The 17,893-nt window shown below is 38.5% G+C and overlaps 1 protein-coding gene across 5 annotated transcripts; it reads left to right on the top strand.

The window, feature by feature from the left end:
- Nucleotides 1-3,747: 3,747 nt before the first annotated feature.
- Nucleotides 3,748-17,227, top strand: LOC131318578 (uncharacterized). Of its 5 annotated transcripts, none has more exons than XM_058348460.1 (16): nucleotides 3,748-3,979; nucleotides 5,124-5,620; nucleotides 5,948-6,188; nucleotides 6,913-7,190; nucleotides 9,190-9,351; nucleotides 9,479-10,240; nucleotides 10,352-10,443; nucleotides 10,735-10,797; nucleotides 10,909-10,997; nucleotides 11,105-11,170; nucleotides 12,655-13,320; nucleotides 14,453-14,527; nucleotides 14,701-14,771; nucleotides 14,893-14,950; nucleotides 15,545-15,758; nucleotides 16,314-17,227. In XM_058348460.1, the coding sequence occupies exons 2-16, from the start codon at nucleotides 5,208-5,210 to the stop codon at nucleotides 16,997-16,999; spliced, it is 3,936 nt and encodes a 1,311-aa protein (XP_058204443.1). In that variant the 5' UTR covers nucleotides 3,748-3,979; nucleotides 5,124-5,207; the 3' UTR covers nucleotides 17,000-17,227. The 5 variants fall into 5 exon arrangements, with proteins under 5 accessions (XP_058204443.1, XP_058204441.1, XP_058204445.1 ...); XM_058348458.1 differs by having other exon boundaries at nucleotides 9,479-10,264; XM_058348459.1 differs by lacking the exon at nucleotides 3,748-3,979 and adding an exon at nucleotides 3,999-4,116 and having other exon boundaries at nucleotides 9,479-10,264.
- The last annotated feature ends 666 nt before the right edge of the window (nucleotides 17,228-17,893 follow it).

Here is a 17,893-nt window from a genome sequence, read left to right as displayed (position 1 = left end):
CCCCCCCCCCCCCCCCCCCCCCCCCCCCCGAAAGTCCCTACAGTTCTACAAAACAGAAGAGAGCATTTAACAAAAACATGGTGGGTAATAGAAAATACCTCTCCAGATTTTGGAGGAAGTGTATACAAAATAGAAGAGAGCATTTTAACAAATACATGGTGGACAACAAAAAATACCTCTCCCGAGGGGTTTGACTATCGAGGAGGAGTGGACGGTTCCAGTGCTCTGCAGTCAAGGGGGGAACCCCTTCTCCAAAGACAGTCAATCCGTAGGGAATGAAAGGTCTCGTAGAAAGGAAGTAAGGAGAATTGCTTTCCCCCCTTCTTTGTTTTCAGAGGGAGAGAGCTGTGAAATTTGAATTCCAATTCTTTTTTCCTCTTAGACAAGAGATGACATTTATGTAATATGATGAGCAAATGTGGATACTTTCATAAAATGTGAAAAATGCATCTCAACCTTTGAATTAAATAAATCTGATCCGTTGTAACAACTTGTCCCCACACCATTCTGTTTTATAATAGAGATGACAAGCTAATACCCGCATGATTTGCGCCTTTGCGGTGTGAACTGTGAAGAAACGTGTATTGTTCTTGGATTGCTACCTTTTTAAAAAATTGGACCTTTTATCATGTCAAACATATATATCTATATTAAAAAATGTGTATATCATGTCTATCCTAATGAGTTATGCAATTGAGCAAAAATTATGATATCCAAGCATGAAACCCATCCATCTGTATACACGGGTTTTCACAAAAATGAGAAAGTTTTCTTTCTTTAGACACTTAATTATAAGATGATAAATCATTCCGAGTTGAGATTTCATTTTCCTTTTAGTATTTTTACTCATTTCGTCCAAAACTTAATTAATCTTCTTTCACCATTCAAAAAAAATGGACTAGTACCCCTACTTTTGATGACAAAGTATTAAACTTGAGACTTTGGACTCGTAGTTTTTGCAACCCACAGGGATTAGGGATACTGCAGTAACCTAGCTAGCTTCCACGTTTTAACCTTTGCACTATTGCTTTTCCACCCTAAAATAATTCCAACCTTTAAATGAGAAGTCCAAATATTGTTTGTTGCGAGACCCCATCAAAATCAGAAAGATCAAGTTAAGATATCGAAAATGATATTGGTACCGACGGGGTCGGTACCGAAATCGTAGGAACGGGCGCGCCGAGTCGTCTCCGGCCACCGGACGGCCGATCCGAGTCGTCCAAAAATTTTATAAAAAAAAAACGAGGCTCTTTGCGGGAATCAACGACATCCGAGGTGTGTAGGGTGCTTGATCCGAGCACCCATTTTTCGTGTTTATGTGTAGAAACCGAAAATTGATTGAAAAACAAATATGGGATTGAAGAAACATGAGAAGTGGGGTGTACCCATGACAACACAACGTAAACTGAATTCAGATTAGGGTCGAAGTCGATACAAAGTTATCGGAACATTGAAAATTGGTCGAAAAACAAATATGGGATTTGAGAAATACGAGAAGCGGGGCGTTCCCATGACAATGTAAAGCAGTAGGATGGAGCTCCGCCCACTCCCGCCCGAGAAAAGCGGATAATCTGAAGATGAGCTTAGTCGAGTAATGCCCAGGAAAAAAACTAAGACTTATCTGCTATATATATATATATATATATATATATATATATATATATAAATCTTCAGGTAAAGACTTTAAAATAAGAACCTTATATGCGGACCTCCCATTTCTCGCATTTCTTGATCGGATTTTGATAATCCGAGCCGCTCAATGTGTTCAGAACGTGCTTTTAAGGGTACCCAAGAGAAATTGGCAAAAAAAATGACCGGAAATGGCTTGATTTGAGCAGTTGTTATTTGAACCGTTAGATAAAAAAACAAACAAAAACTGCTCGGATGAAGCCCTTTCCGGTCTTTTTTTTTTTGCTGATTTCACGCGAGTACCCTTAAAATCACGTTCTAAACACATTGAGTGGCTCGGATTATCAAAATTCGATCAGGAAAGAAAGGTCCGTATTTTATTAAAATAAAATTGTCCTTATAAGAAGGAAACTCTATATAGATGTTTAATAAATTGAGAAATGCGTGGTGCGCGCTGTGGAGAGTCGTCTTCTTTCATGTCTTTCTTATACATATATATTTGAAAAAGGGGTACTCGGATCAAACACCCTACACATCTCGGATGTCGTTGATTCTCGCGTGAAGCCTCATTTTTTTTTAAAAAAAAAAATTGGACGGCTCGGATCCGCCGTCCGGTAGCCGGAGACGGTCCGGCGCGTCCGTTCCTACGATTTCGGTACCGACCCTGTTGGTACCAATAGTGCTACTCCAAGAATATCATATAAATTAGACTTTGGACACATTACTATTGGAGTGCAATTTCGTTCACTCTCCTTAAAAGATGGTGAACATTATCAAAATAATATTCACTTTGTGGTGGAATCCACACAATTTTAACCAATAGGAAAAAAGATAATGTGCACCCTCTTAAGCGGAGGTGAGCAAAACTCAACTCTTACTATTGATAGGATCTCTAAATTAAGTCGATGGTGAACAAAACTCAACTCTTAATATTGATAGTAAGTCGAGGGTAAACAAAATCCAACTCTTAATATTGATAGGATCTCTCAATTAAGTCATGCTTACTGTAACTAAAATTGGCTTATTGTCATCTTTGGTTCCCTTTAGTGTTACTTGTGTTCCGTTTTAGTCCGCAACCTACCAATTGCGTGAAATTGGTCCCCAACATTTTAATTTTGCGTTTAAGAGGTCCATACCATTAACTCTGTAGCCTCTTTCCGTCAAAATGATTGAGAAAATTACAAATATTACCCTTAAGATTTATAACTGCATATCAGTTAAGCCCCTACCCTATTTCTTTAAAGTTTATTCAATTTTTTTTCGCATTGTTTGTTTTGTGTCAATTTTTTAAATTATTGATTTGTCTCGATGAGAGGAATCCAAAAAACTAAAAATTGCTATCAAAAGAATTTTTTTTAATAAATACGACAATAATCCAAAAGAAAATTGTCTGTTCTAGCCACCACTTACCTCCACCGCTTGTTAGTCGTTTAACGCCGCAATTAACCATTCTCTTTAATTTCTCTTGCAAAATGGTAGTTTCAAGGTAAAAATAAAAACCGTGTTGGCTCGCTCAATTTGTGACTTTTTTTAATCAAATGTAAGAACATATTATTGTTGTGTTTGTTAAATCGAAAATTTCCAACAAAGCAATTTGATTTTCGCAATATTATGCATTGGGAGGGAAAACAAAAATAGGTAGATCAAAAGTGGAGGAAAAAAAAATAAGGGGCGCGGAAGGGCCGGGAGTCAAAAGTGGAGGGAAAAAATTAAGATGAATGATAACCGACCCAAAATGATTAGAACATAAGATTCAATTTGAATTTGTTTATTGGGGCAGGAATTGAACTCCATTCACCTGGGACTTCAACGGCTAGCATGACCATTGCACCAAGGCAATTGCCTGTGTAAGCATGGGAAACCTTTTTAAGTATACATGTTACCTAAATATTTTTTTTGGTTGCCTCCAAGGTTGTTAAAGATCGATGACTTGCAGGGCTTACCTTGAAGTCGGCCATGACAATCACCCACCATCCTTGCCACTTCAACCTACCATAGAGATCCATTCAAATCACCACCCAATAGAATCCATAACCGTCGAAGGTTGACTCCCCCGTTGTCACCGACGTTGCCTGGCCCCACCTCTCCCTCGTTATACAAGTCTTTTTGCGGCGCTACAAGCACTTGTACCCTCGCTCCTAAAATTCACCCCTAAATTTTGCGGGACCCTCTCTCTGTCTCGTGGAGTACATCCACGACGGCAGCTTTGAAGCAAAAACAGAAAAAGAAAAGGAAAGAAAAAATACCAAAAAAGAAGAAGCCAGCATTGACTCGTACTTTCTCTCTCTACCTACGAACTCTCCTCTCTCACTTCTCTCTCTCCTCGACACCGTACGATTGACGAATGCCGGTACGTTCCGAGCATCTCAAACTTCGCGATTTTCAGTTAATTCGACTTTGGAAGCGCAATTGCTGAATTCCGTTTGGTTCTCCGATAAACCCTAAATTGTCTCTCGGGTCCCGCTAGGGTTTCGATAATTCGCTTCAGTTGCGTGGTTCCTTCGTATCAAATCTGGATTCAGAAGCTTAGGACTAGTTCTGTTTATTTCATTTGCTAAATTGGATTGGTGTTTTGGAATTCAGTGAGTTAATGTTTTTTGATGCTTGATCACTGTTTGGAGCTTTGAATTATCTAGTTTTTGGCACTGCTTCCGTGTTTAGTTAATGTGCGGGTAACTGAAGTTGAACAATTTTGGGGGCTAACGGCAATAGTCAAGTTGTTTCCGCTAAATGGTATTGTAGTTGATGTGATGTACGTGAGGAGAATGACCTGCCTAGAAATCCGTGAATTTACATGTGTTTTAGTCCATAAAGTCCTTTTAGTCATGACATCATTTTACTTTTGGGTTCTGTAAATTTCAGTGATTGGCATTCAATGCAGGTAGGAGAAAGCTACACATGAGATTTTTTGTGATTTGTTAGTAGCATTAGTTATGATTTATGAGATATTGCGCTGTAGTTATAAAGGTCTCCACCTTGGCGATGACTGGCTGGTTACAAACTTGTGGTTATTTGTTATGCGATTGAGTTATGGAATATTGTGTTATTTTTTCGACAATCTATTGTGGTTAGTTGGGAAAGTGTTTATGTTATACACCAGTTAATGGTATGTGGATTGTGGACTCTGTACCATAGGGCTTCCCTTCAAAATATGGCAGCCCTCTGAGAATATGTAGAAATGGTACACACTGGTTACATGCATAAATGCTGAGTGGATTTTGTATTGTTGCGTTATTTTGATATGCGTAGTAAATAAATATTTCTATTGCCTGTTCCATTTTTTATAGGGTAAAAAAGTGTCACCTTTGTGGGAGCCTTCCTTTATTGAAGCTGTTTTTTTTTTTTTTTTGATCCGTTCCTTTATTGGAGCTGCATTAATGAAAAGTTGTCCAAATTATTTGTTTTGAGGCTGATTCTTTACTCTGGCACTATAATTCTCATATTACAAGAGCTGCTTTCAATTGTGTGCCTCGTTCTCATTTGGGTGATGACAGGTCACTGATTCAGAAGTAGTTGATTCAGACACTGAAGCAAGCTGTTAAGGAGTACAAATGAATCTTTACTGTTGAGTTTGAATAATGGCGGGAAATGCAAAGTTAACTTCAAGTAGTCCCGAAGTGGGGTTTGCGGCCAACTATCCTAATGAACCAAGAGGGAATTACTCTGTTCCGAGCTTAGGTAGGTCTGGAAGCTTTCGAGAGGGTAATGAAAGTCGTTTGTTCAGTTCTGGGGCCGATATGTCTCGAGTGAGCGGAACAATGAATGGGAAATTGCCTCCGTTGTCACAATGCCTGATGCTAGAGACTATTACAATGAGTGATCATAAGTATACAAGATCAGGCGAGTTAAGGAGGATACTGGGCATTTCTGTTGGGAGTGCATCGGAAGAAAATTGTTTTGGAGCTCCTCTATCTAGGCCTTCACGTTTGATGGCCATGGAGGAACTAAAGCGTTACAAAGAAAGTATCATAGACTCTAATAGCAAGGCCAGGTATTTCACTTCGTTTTTTAAAATTTTTAATTATCTTCTGATTCTTTTAGTGTATAAACTTGATATTGCAAAAATGGGCTTTTAATTACATTATAATTCCTTGAGATAGTCAGCGTACTTCTGAGCTGTGACTGATCTTACACTGCTGCACTTGTCTCATATTGCAGTTGTCTTGTCGGTATTTCAGAAACATGACATACTGTGTTTTTGGTGGTGTTTTGAATTTTGGACACAAAATTATTGTATGATGAAAATAGGAAACATTGGATGTTCTTGGAGGTTTCTTCATATTGCAACTTATTTGCTGATGATTTGACTTTTGAACAGGGGTAGAGTAAAAAAGTTGGACGAGCATTTGCATCGATTGAACAAGTATTTTGATGCTGTGAACTCTAAGAAGCAACAAAGGAATGAGCTATCAATAAACGAACGGTCAGGTGGATTGAATGTGAAGATGGGTACCCAGATCCATCTAAATCCTCCAGATCTCATGACTCAAAGATTTGAGGATCGGGATAAGAACACTGTTCCGAATAGACGTGTGCGCACATCAATGGCAGAAACGCGGGTTCGTTATCTACAGTCTAAATTTCCAAATAAGATTCTATAATTTTCATCCTTTTCTGTTTTTTTGGCTCTGTTACATTGCATAGACTAGAGGTCGTACGACTCGTACCCTTATTGTTGTTCCATTTAGCAGTGTTTTAAAAGTCGCTTGGAGCTCGTCGGCGGAAGAGGGGCGCCTAGTGCCTAGAGGCCGACTAGTCGGCACCTAGGCCGATTTTTATCTGGGCGTTGGACACCTGCCTCGTGCCTAGGGCCTAGACCAATTTTTAGAACATGGTCATTTAGCACCCTAATTGATGGAAATATGAAATATCAAACAATGCTTAGATATTTGGAAGGAGAGAAGAATCAAATACATCTGTCATTGTACATTATAGTAGAAGGCTGACAAAGTATTTTGTATCAAGAAATAAGCTAGAAAACAAGGTTGTTTCCCTATGAAAATCCTTAAAATTTCTTTTCCTTTGGATGCCCATATAAAAGCCAATAAACTCATTACCTTATGTCAAGAATGCAGTTAATCAACCTATGTAAATGGTGATGGAGTGTCGAATACTCACCTCACATGCTACAGCTCCATTTTCTCTATCTTATTTACTCACATTCTCCACAATTAGTTATCGACTCATATTCACCACAATTCATTATTTTCTGAGTGCATAGGCAGTTTTATCCATCCTTGTTACAAGTTGTTTGTATTCTATTCATCGATGTTCTTATCCTAGGCGGAATTTCGAAGTAATGGCCTAGCAAGGCAGCCTTTGGTCATGGCAAAAGATTGTGATATGCTTACGGATGGTAGTCCTGGTTCTGATCTGGTTGAAGACAAGATCCGCAGACTATCTGCTGGAGGGGAAGGATGGGACAAAAAGATGAAAAGAAAACGTTCAGTAGGCACGGGTTTCACAAGACCTGCAGATATTGATGGAGATCTGAAACGACCTCTGCATCCTAAGATTAGCAGTGAATCTGGCTTGCAACCTAGTGATACCAATGGTTTCAGGTAATGTTTCTCTTCTGGAAGGAAATATTGTGGTTCGTCATATTTCTGCCTGTAGGACTTTGAACTATCCTTTTAGGTTCAACTTCAAATGTAGTTTTCCGAATGAATTTTGTTTTCATTTTTTTCTGAATTTGGAAGCTTCTTGCATAGAACACTTTCTCAAGGCTTTTTTTGGTGAACAACTTTCTCAAGGCTTTTGAAGAGGATTTTGTACGCAATGTTCAGATCAATTGCTTGGAGGGTTGCAAACATTTTTTTTGGTGTTGTAAGATAGGCTAACTTAACTGCAATGTGGTGCACTTTACTTTTATTCTAGTTGAGTGAGAAAATTGGAATGATTCTTTTGACAATAAAGACACTGAATAGTGCTTTAAAATTTGACAACTGCCTTTGCCCAGAGAACAATACATTAAAGAAATCTAGCATCAAAGAGTTTGGTGGACAAACAAGAATTACGATGTAAAAAGAGCCCTAGGCATCCCTGTGCCTCAGGACCCCTTGACATTCCCTTGCATAAGGAAGTAATGGCATCGCCATACCAATACCATAATCAAAATTCAACTCATTGTACCCACTGGACTAAAACACTATGTTGAGAGTCCTTTAAATAGGCTCCAACTGATAACTAATGATAAAGACAAAATGACAAATCATAATAGCAAACAAGGTAGCACCTAGATAATTAATGAATTAATGAATAATGATTCCAACAAAAAAGATTCTCATCTAATCCTTCGTGTCTCAATTTGTTTTTCCTGGGTCGAGAAGAACTTAACTCCGATTAGTTAGATTCGAGAAGTATACACCGAGGATCTCCAAAGCAATTTGCCCAAAATTTGTTACGTTGCAAAGGGCATTTTGGCGCTTTTTTTGAACTTGTGATGACTTTAGTTTCTGGATCTGATGTAGGCGATTGATCGTTGTGATCTAGTGTGAACCGCGGTGATGGACAAGTGGTAATGACCTAGTCCAACTTTTGGGAAATTGACGACGTGATGATAATGGATAGGGATATGGATAATTTGGTGAGGGCTAAGAACGGGTGATTTGTTGCTGATTAAAAAAAAAGAATGGGTGATTTGTTTGTAAGCACACAAACAAGATCAGTGTTTGCTCTGATGCCAAATTGGTGGTGGACAATCAAGACTAGGTCATAGTATGAAAAACTCTGGTTATCCTTGTGGCTAATGACCCCTAGACATCTCTATCCGAAGGAAGTATTGGCATCCTGTAACAGTACGATACTGAAAATTCGTTTCATTCTATGCAAGAAACTAAAACTCTATCCTTTGAATAGGTGCCATCTGATGGAGATAACCAAGGATAAAGATAAATCCTCATAAGAACCAATATAATGCCTTTGATAATAAATAGATCTAGTAAATAAGATTGATATCTAATCCGTTGTACCCTGTTATTTGAATTGAGGGTCATATAGCACGAGGAGATATCCCTTAAGTTTTAAAATTGGTAATTTCATCTGTAGTGAAATTTAAAGAATATTTTCTCTCAAGTTAAAAATATATTGAAATGGAAGACATTATGAAAATGATGGTACTAGTTTAGTAGTTTTAACCACCTTATTCCTTAGCAGGTAAAATTGCTTAGTGTGGTATTAGAGACACGGGATCAATCTTGTGTTAACTTAGGTTGAACGTCTTGTGGAGGGGAGAGGGCTACCCCTGCTGTGTAGCTCATCATTCTTGGACTGCAAATAAACTTAATAAGTGAGTTAAATGTTTTTGTTATTTGTCAGTTATGAATGTTCAGTTATTTGTATTCAGTTGTGAGGACTGCCACATCAGGGATGAAGTTTTTTTTATTTTATCTCCTTCATCATTATTTATTCCTGCATTTATTTTGGGACCTTTTGTTTTGCTTGTATTTTGGATCATCTATTCTTTACTCACCCTTTCGTTATTCCCTTCTTCTTCTTTTTTTAAACTTCTCAAAAAAATATGAATAATTGTTATGTTGCTGAACTTCACACCTTCCACAGATCAGGGTCTACTAATGGCACTTACAAGTTAGATAGCAGTTCTTCACCTGCTAGTTGTCTCACCCGTGCAACATCCAAGCATGAACATGAAAAGGCGAGTCTTACGAAGGATCTCGCAGCTGGATTAAATAAGGAGAAACTACTTGCAAAGGGAAACAATAAGTACGTGTTTACTATTTAGAGTTGTAACGTTGAAAATGAGTGTTAAAGTCAAACTTCATTTGCTTTTTGGTTGCTTGGATTCTACATTATCTTGTTCTTTTCTGATTTTGATTATGATATTTTCTAGATTAATGATACGTGAGGACAATCACATTGTCAGTCCTAGTCCAGTGACAAAAGGAAAGGCTTCCAGAGCTTCACGAAGTGGTCCTGTGACAGCTGCAAACTCGTCTCCTAATATTCCGCATGTAGCTGAGGGCTGGGAAATGTTGCCAACTGTAAGCAAAGTTCCCTCCATTGGTGGGGGAAACAGTCGGAAACGTGCTATGGCCTCAGGATCATCTTCTTCTCCACCCATGGCTCAGTGGGTTGGTCAGAGGCCACAAAAAATCTCTCGAACCCGGAGAGCTAATCTGGTATCTCCAGTCTCAAACCTTGAGGAAATGCAGATATCACTCGAAGCATCTTCTCCATCTGATTTTGCTGCAAGAATAAATTCTAGGGGAATGAATGGTTCCCTTCTTCTAAGGGGCATATCTAATTCCACGCAGCAGCTTAAATCGAAACGCAAAAGTGTTTCAACCCCTGATGCTAGTTTTTCTGAAAATGAAGAAGCTGGAAACAAATTGAAGGAGAGAGTCACTGGCATTGTCGAGGTTGAGGAGAAAGCTGTCAATGCTGTTCTCAATGCCGGGCCATCTGTGTTTCTTACAAAGAACGAAAAACCACACATCAAGGAAGAAAGTAGTGATGGTGTGCAGAGACAAGGGCGCAGTGGAAGGGGCTCTCCCTTTGCTGGTATTTCACCAATGAGGGAGAAGTTGGAGAATAATAAAGTTGCAACTAAGCCACTTCGAAGTACCAGGCCTGGTTCTGATAAGAGTGGAAGGTGCTCCATTTCCTCCACCCACCTGTCTGCATCATAATGATATTGGAAAATCCTCTTTTACTATTTGTTATGGCTTTCATTTGTGACAAAAATATTTGTTTATTGACGCAGTAAGGCAGGCCGTCCCCTAAAGAAGGGGTTGGATCGCAAAGGCTTTTCTCATCGTGGGCATATGCAAAATAGTGGTTCTCCAGATGTCACTGGTATGATTTCATAATGATCCATCAAATATGTACCTATGCAAATGTTGTGTGTGGTTTTATCTGTTCCGTTGTAATTTAACATTTGCCTACTTTAAATCTACTTGAGAGAGAAAGTTAAGCACTTCATTGCAACGTGGGATTTGGGTAGTTGATGGAACATTTCTGTTAGATTGTTCATTAAAGTTGAAGCCTTTTGTTCTATCATGTATGGTTCCTATTGTCTTCGCTGCGCAAGCATTTGTTTCTTTTAAATGCATGGCTATAACTTTGCTATTGCATATGATATTCCAGGGGAATCGGATGATGATCATGAAGAACTCTTGGAAGCTGCGAATTTAGCTCGGCGTGCTAGTTGTATGTTGTTGACGTCACTTTTTTCTTAAAGTGTTTTGTGGAGGACTTTATTATCACTCCCATATCAAGAATTGAGGATATCATCGGTTTGTATTTCACTTGCTTCTGCAGATAATGCCTGTTCTAGTTTGTTCTGGAGAAAAATGGAACCAATTTTCTCCTCTGTCAGCTCAAGCGACACATCCTACTTTTCACAACAGGTGGTCACCAGAATCTGTGATAATCACAGTGGATAATTTATATGTTTATGTGGGTGCTCTGAATCCTCTGATTCTTATATATTCTTAAAACTTTCGTTTTGGATCAGGTAAAATTTGCAGAGGAACTTCATGAAAACCTTTCTCAGATAAACTGCTGCAGTGCTAATGTTTTGGTATTTCCTAATTCAGAAGATCTGGATAGTTGGCATTGTTGGTTGTTAGTTTATCCATTGAGAACTCTTGTTTTCCCTTCTTGCCGGCAAATTCAGTGTGTTGTTTATAATTTGACTTGCACTATAGGTCATTCAACCATTTTTAAAGTTGTTCTCATGACAGACATTGGAGCGCTAAGTTTTTTTTGACAAGTAATAAATTTAATGGAAAGGCATTAAGGGGAAGCCACCGATGTTTAAACAAGTATTGGATTGCTAATCTCTTGTGGAAAAGTAGAAGAGGAGATATGATGGTAAAAATTGGAAACTTGAGTTCCTTTCCATCATCCAGATTACTAATCAGGAATATCAGTATAACTAGAATTATCCGCAATTTTTATTTTTCCCACACTAAAGTGGAATTTTTTAAGGGGGATCGTTTATTTGTTGATTTGTATTGGTCTTCTGCTTGTATTTGTTTATTATTCTAGAAGAAATGTATATGTTTCATTATCCCTAGTCTTTCACTTAAAGTCAATTCTTAGGAAATCTCGAATTTGTCCTTATTTCAACGAAGGAAGCAAGGTTCTCTTGGATCGAAGAATATAGACTGGGCAACACAATTTTACCCTGTCAGCAGCCATTTCTGTAGATACGTACTGAGATTTTATGTTACTTTTTATCCTGAGTGTTTTGTTTCATTTTTGGGAACCTTTGATTTACATCAAGGCATATGTTGTTGTGGTGCTGTAACATTGATGAATTTTCCATATCAATGATACCTTGTTTACTAAATCCTCTTTAATATATTGTGTATCAGTCTCGGCCTGGCAAACTCAGAGACCATTTAATGAATTCACGTTTTAGTGAAGATTTTTTATTAGACTACCAGTTCAAAGACTACCAGTTGTAATCTTGTGGGCAATCTTCAAAAAAACTGCTCTTGAAGCATGTTTATGGCACTTTTTTTATTAGACCACGGCTTTCAAACATTCAAAAAAGGAAAATGAATCAATAATATTGGATGAACGAAATAACAACTAATCGAGTTGGGGGTACTTTGAGAATGCAATCTTTTTTATTTTTTATTTTCATCATTTCTCGTTTCCCTCCTCTCCTTCCATTCATCTTAACAGCAAAGTTATTTTTCATCTTTCATGATAATTCCTAATCTGTTTTATTGCATATCTGGTGTACTTTGTCTCATTCTTGAATTACCATGTTCATTTGACTTTCTAGCATTGGGATAATTCCTAATCTGTTTTATTGCGTATCTGGTGTACTTTGTCTCATTCTTGAATTACCATGTTCATTTGACTTTCTAGCATTGGGATATACAAAAAATGAAGAGATGCACGACATCGACATCCTCTCTTAATCAGACATCTTATTTGTGTTGTATTAATCTTCGTATTGTAATGCAACTATAATGGAGAAGTTTGTTTAACATTTTTATGGTTCATGGATCTATCCATTGCGTTGTTCTCATACTTCTGTGCTCGCAGGGTGATCTGCATCAAGATATTCCTGCATCTAAAAAAGTTGTTGCTGGAGAAATAGGTAGAAGCCTGCAAAATCACATTGAGTCTAAGGATTCAGCTAGCATGGTGAAGTTTGCTGATCAATCGCCCGGTTTTGATGTTGTATGTGAAAATTTAGAATCAGAAAGAAGATTAAGAAAAGTTACCCCGTTGTACCAAAGAGTATTATCAGCTTTGATTGTTGATGATGAAATTGAAGAATTAGAAGAAAACGGCATGGCAAGAAATGAGTCACTTCAATGTTGTACAAATGTTGCACAGTACAATGCTGAACCTACAGAGAGGGATGCAGTGCAATTTGAACACGAGTCACCAGTTGGTACTCAAACTTGGAAACAATGTGCTGGAAACAGATTTTTTTCATGTAATGGGAGCACTACGTCTGGTAGAAGCCCTGTCATCCAGAATCCTCCAGAGCATAATAACGGACTATTGGAAGGAAAAAATGGATATTTGTATTCCAATTTTGGGGTGTTTGATGGCCTTTCTGGTAATGATCTGGATGGGTCACAAATTGTACGAACAAACAGTTTCAACATACCTTCCTCGGATAGCCAATATGAGAAGATGTGTATGGAAGACAAACTCATGCTGGAGCTGCAGAGTGTTGGCATATATGTGGACACAGTGGTAGGTTTTACTAATACGGTACATGATGCTTATGTGAATGGTTATTTGTCATCTTTTTACATAATTGTTCCCGCGAATTGGTTAAGTGGCATATATACGACGCTATGTAGGTATCCATCTGTAAATCAGTAATAAAAACGCAACTGGTCTCTCTCTCTCCTTAAAACTTTCCTTCCCTTCATCGCTGATAACATGTTAAGGAACTGTGTGGGGTCCCAACTGTTTCAGGCCTGAGATGATGGTTACATGGCTGTCATGAGAAGAAATAGAGAGGGTGGGAGATCGATTAAAGAGGAGAGCCTTGGCTTTGAAGATCTCTAATTTTAGGGGTGTGCACGGGTCGGCTTGGGTCGGGTTTAAGTTTTAACCTTGACTTGTCACCCAACGCGAACACATCGGGTAGAAAATTCTTGCACCCGCTACCGACCGACCACCTGTTTGAAACCAATCGTCCAAAATCATACAGGTAGTTGGTCAGATTGGTTGAAACTGAAAACAGAGACTGAAAAAGTTGCAGTACAACAGATCATAAATAGGAAAACTATGATTCAAACCAAAACCATTGCACTGATTTTAGGAAAGAAAAAGAGAGGGAAAAGCAAATGAGATGGAAACAAGCATCAACACAAACCTTAAAATTAGGTATGCATGGCCAATTTCCCAGACAATACCAAGACATATGGTAGCCTTGGGACGCATAGTGATATTTTTACTTATTAGAACCGGAAGGTTCAGATGGTCCACGCGTCTAAATTGCCTATACCTTGACACAGGAGACATATATCTGGGGTCTTGTCACAACTTTGTCTCTTTGGGTTGTCAATATTAGAAAAACCATCAACCTTTAAAACTTTCAATGTGTTTGTGGGTAGGTGGCTCCCTTGTAGGAGTGTCCTTGCTTCTGAGTTTTGTATTTTGACCTGTTTGTTCATTGTAAAATCTCCTTCAGTGGTTCATGTTGTTGGGTGCATCCATGTGTTGTTAAACTTTTGAGAGTTGCATGGCGAGATATTTTTCTTCAATCATGGCCATTCTTATGATTTTGCAGCCAGCCATTACATTCTTGATCTCTGATTGTGTTTTTGTTGTTGTTTACTTCCATTCCACTCTGCTTTCTGGACCATTGCAACAGCCTGATTTAGATGATGGAGAGGATGATGTGCTTAATCAAGATATTGTTCAGTTGAAGGCTGGACTGCACCAACAGGTTAGGCTGCAGTCCTTGCATACATGCATCTCTTTACCCTCAACCATATCATTACGCTATTTTCAAGCATAAACTTCGATCACAGTTCATTTCGTCTTTAGTGCTTCCTATATCTGACTCGTATTGTTAGCGTGCTTTTTCTTGATTATTTTATATCTTTACTGATTCATTAGATTGGGAGAAAGAAAGAATGCTTAGATGGTTTATATAAAGCAATCCAGCCGGGGAAGGAAGCAGAAGAACGGTAATTTTCATATCTGGATATCATCCTAATATTGGACTTCTGATCTTTCTACGATGAACTTGAATTTGCAATCCTTTGATCGCATCTTCTTGAGGAGAATTTATTTGTGGTCATTGTCCAGGGAACTTGAGCAGGTCGCAATGGATAAACTCGTGGAGTTGGCTTATAAAAAGCTTTTGGTAATTATATCCATTCTTTGACGGTTCTCCACTTTCTCATTGTCAAGATTATATTGTTTGGCATTGTATTTTGACAGTAGCCATAATGCAGGACTGATGTAAATGATCTCATTTAATTTACTTTTTAGAGTTATACACCCACTAAATTGTTTTATTTTTTATTCCTCAAGGGGGGTATACCCCCACACCATCTGTATGTCTTCCGTACAACTTCAATTCATGCCTGTCCAATCGTGGTAGGAAAAGAACCGCTGTAATTGTTATTATTCTGCTGCATAGACCTATAACATTGTTTAAGCAACTCTTATTCCCCCTGTAAGTGGGGTTGTCATGTAAGATAGCCTGATATGCATTTTGGCCCCAGTTCCTAATGGCTTAAGCTTTGGCAACAAACACTGATTTAACAAGCTTGTCCAAAGCATTTACTGTCCAATTGCCATTTGTGTTCCCAGTCCACACTAACTGCATTAATGAGAAAGGTTTTATGATTTTGAGCTACTTCTAAGTACTTCTATTTTTCTTCTATTATATGTTTGATTAGCTAGGTTGCTGCAGATTTGAACCATGGAATCTCTGTTTGACTGAATTTTACAGGCCACTCGTGGAAGTATTGCGTCTAAATACAGACTTTCTAAGGTGTCAAAGCAGGTTGCTTTGGCTTTTGCGAAGAGGACTCTTGCTAGATGCCGAATGTTTGAAGTTTCAGGAACAAGTTGCTTCAATGAACCTGCTCTTAGGGATGCACTTTTTGCTGCACCTCCTTGCGGCAATGACGCAGAACCTTCAACATGCGAAGCTTTGGGAACTGGTAAAATAAGTTTTCAGAATCTCGTAATCCTGTGCCATACCAGCGCTTTGGGTGTGGGACTTTTAGTTGCGACGCCTTTTGTTTGTCCATCTTTTGAATTTGGGATGCCCCAAAAATATTGTTAGACTTTAAAAATTCAAAGAAAAGTTTGTAAGTTTCCAAAACTATCCCGAACAAATAACCAGTTAAAAAAATTAAAAGTGGGTAGTAAAAGGGCAATGTTGGAAAGAGTGCTTTTGATATTTATCAAACCGTTCATTGTTTGTCCCTGTAAAAAGATGGAAAAGTGGGACAAACAAAAGGGATGAGTCTTTTGTTCTGAGCAATTATTTTAGCTTGACGAAAAGTTGCATAATTTTGGGCAAATAGCTGGTGTTCTCCAACGAATTTTTCTTCGACCTGAGAGTAGATGTTTCTTTGGTAGCCGATTATATGCTGGAAACGTGTGAATCTATTTCTTTGCTCCTATGTTGACATCTCCAAGTACTTCGCATTATTTTTTATTATACTCCTGCAGCTCAGCTGTAATTCATGAGTTGGTTTTCTGTTCTTCAGGATCCTTCCACAACAATTCATTAGACCCGTTTGAAAGTCTTACCCTTCAATCTGATCATGCTTTTGCCAAAAACGGACCAATATCAAACAGAGGGAAGAAGAAGGAAGTATTGCTTGATCATGTTAGTGGCACTGCCCCCTCGAGACCCATGTCAGCTCTAGGTAGTGCTGTTTTGGGTGGAGCGAAGGGAAAGAGAAGTGAGAGAGATAGGGACAAAGATCTCTTGAGCAGAAATACTGTTGCCAAAGCTGGCCGCCCGTCATCGAGTAATTGTAAGGGAGAACGGAAGTCGAAAGCAAAGCCCAAACAGAAGACAGCTCAGCTATCAACATCAGGAAATGGATTTGTTAGCAAGTATAATGAAACTACTCATCCTGTGTACCCCTCAGCTGCTGGTTCTGGAGATTTGGTCACTAATGGTAGCGTAAACAAAAGAGAGCTCGGGTTTATGTCCCCTGGTACCATTCCTCAGGATTTGCCAAAGGAGACCAAAACAATGGATTTCACGAATTTACAGCTGCCTGATATGGACTCAATAGATGATCTAGATGTTGGCACTGACCTTGAAGGGGGCCAAGATCTTTGTTCTTGGTTGAATTTCGATGAAGATGGTTTACAAGACCATGACTCCGAAGGCCTTGCAATCCCAATGGATGATCTTACAGAGTTGGGGAATATGTTTTGATGTCAGTACAGTACACATTCTTTTGGGTTATTTAACTATTGAGATGAGAACCATTGTGTCGTCAGGGGGTGTTCACATTCTTTATCATTGGCCTCAGCCAAAGTGGCTCATGTAATTATGGCCATTATTTTTTGTATACTTCTTACAGTAGTCATCTAGAAGTTCATTGTCAAAGTGATCCAGACAATTCCTAATTGTAATGCTTATTAAGATCTCTTTTTTAGATTACCCATTTGTCATTTTTTTTTATATTTGTAGGCTCAACGTGTTCACCTCATTTTGCTACTACGCGTGCAACTATCAAGCTGTGTTGTTGATGTTGCATTTGAATGTTAGATGCAATTCACCAGATGCAGAGAGACACATTGTTTGATTATCTTACCGTTTCAAATGTTTCCTTTTTTCCTTGGTTTCATTTGCCAGATGCTCTGGACCACTGGTTTGTGCCTGACGATATACTTACCATGTAAATAGATGTTATGGACCTCTTGTTGGTGCTTGAGGATACAGTTATCATGTATACAATTTTCTCCAGGGAATATTGCAGTGTATAATGACTATCAATAAGGTTTCTCCTAACAGTTATTTTACCCCCATAATCGAGGTTGCTTGGGTGATGACATTATGGATATGTGATTTTCGGCTCAACAAGATCTATCTTAGGGGATTTATTTCGATGCTACTGAATTTCAGAGCCTGGACATGTAGGGCCCTTGCAATGTAAAAAAGCTTTGGTTCTCCGAGAAGGAAATTAAGGTATGTCAATCTTTTATTCATTGTAGTATTCATTTGCTTTTGTTTGAACTGGAAAAAGGAGATCCAGGATTTCTCTCCATCTAGTAAAATCATGTTAGGGCCTTGTAGTCAGGTTTGAACACGTGCATGGGAAATAAT

The sequence above is a fragment of the Rhododendron vialii genome, chromosome 3a (genome assembly GCF_030253575.1).
Source record: "Rhododendron vialii isolate Sample 1 chromosome 3a, ASM3025357v1".
In the NCBI taxonomy this organism is placed as follows: domain Eukaryota; kingdom Viridiplantae; phylum Streptophyta; class Magnoliopsida; order Ericales; family Ericaceae; genus Rhododendron; species Rhododendron vialii.
Note: the sequence above shows the minus strand (reverse complement) of the source record. Positions and strands in the feature narration are given on the sequence as shown.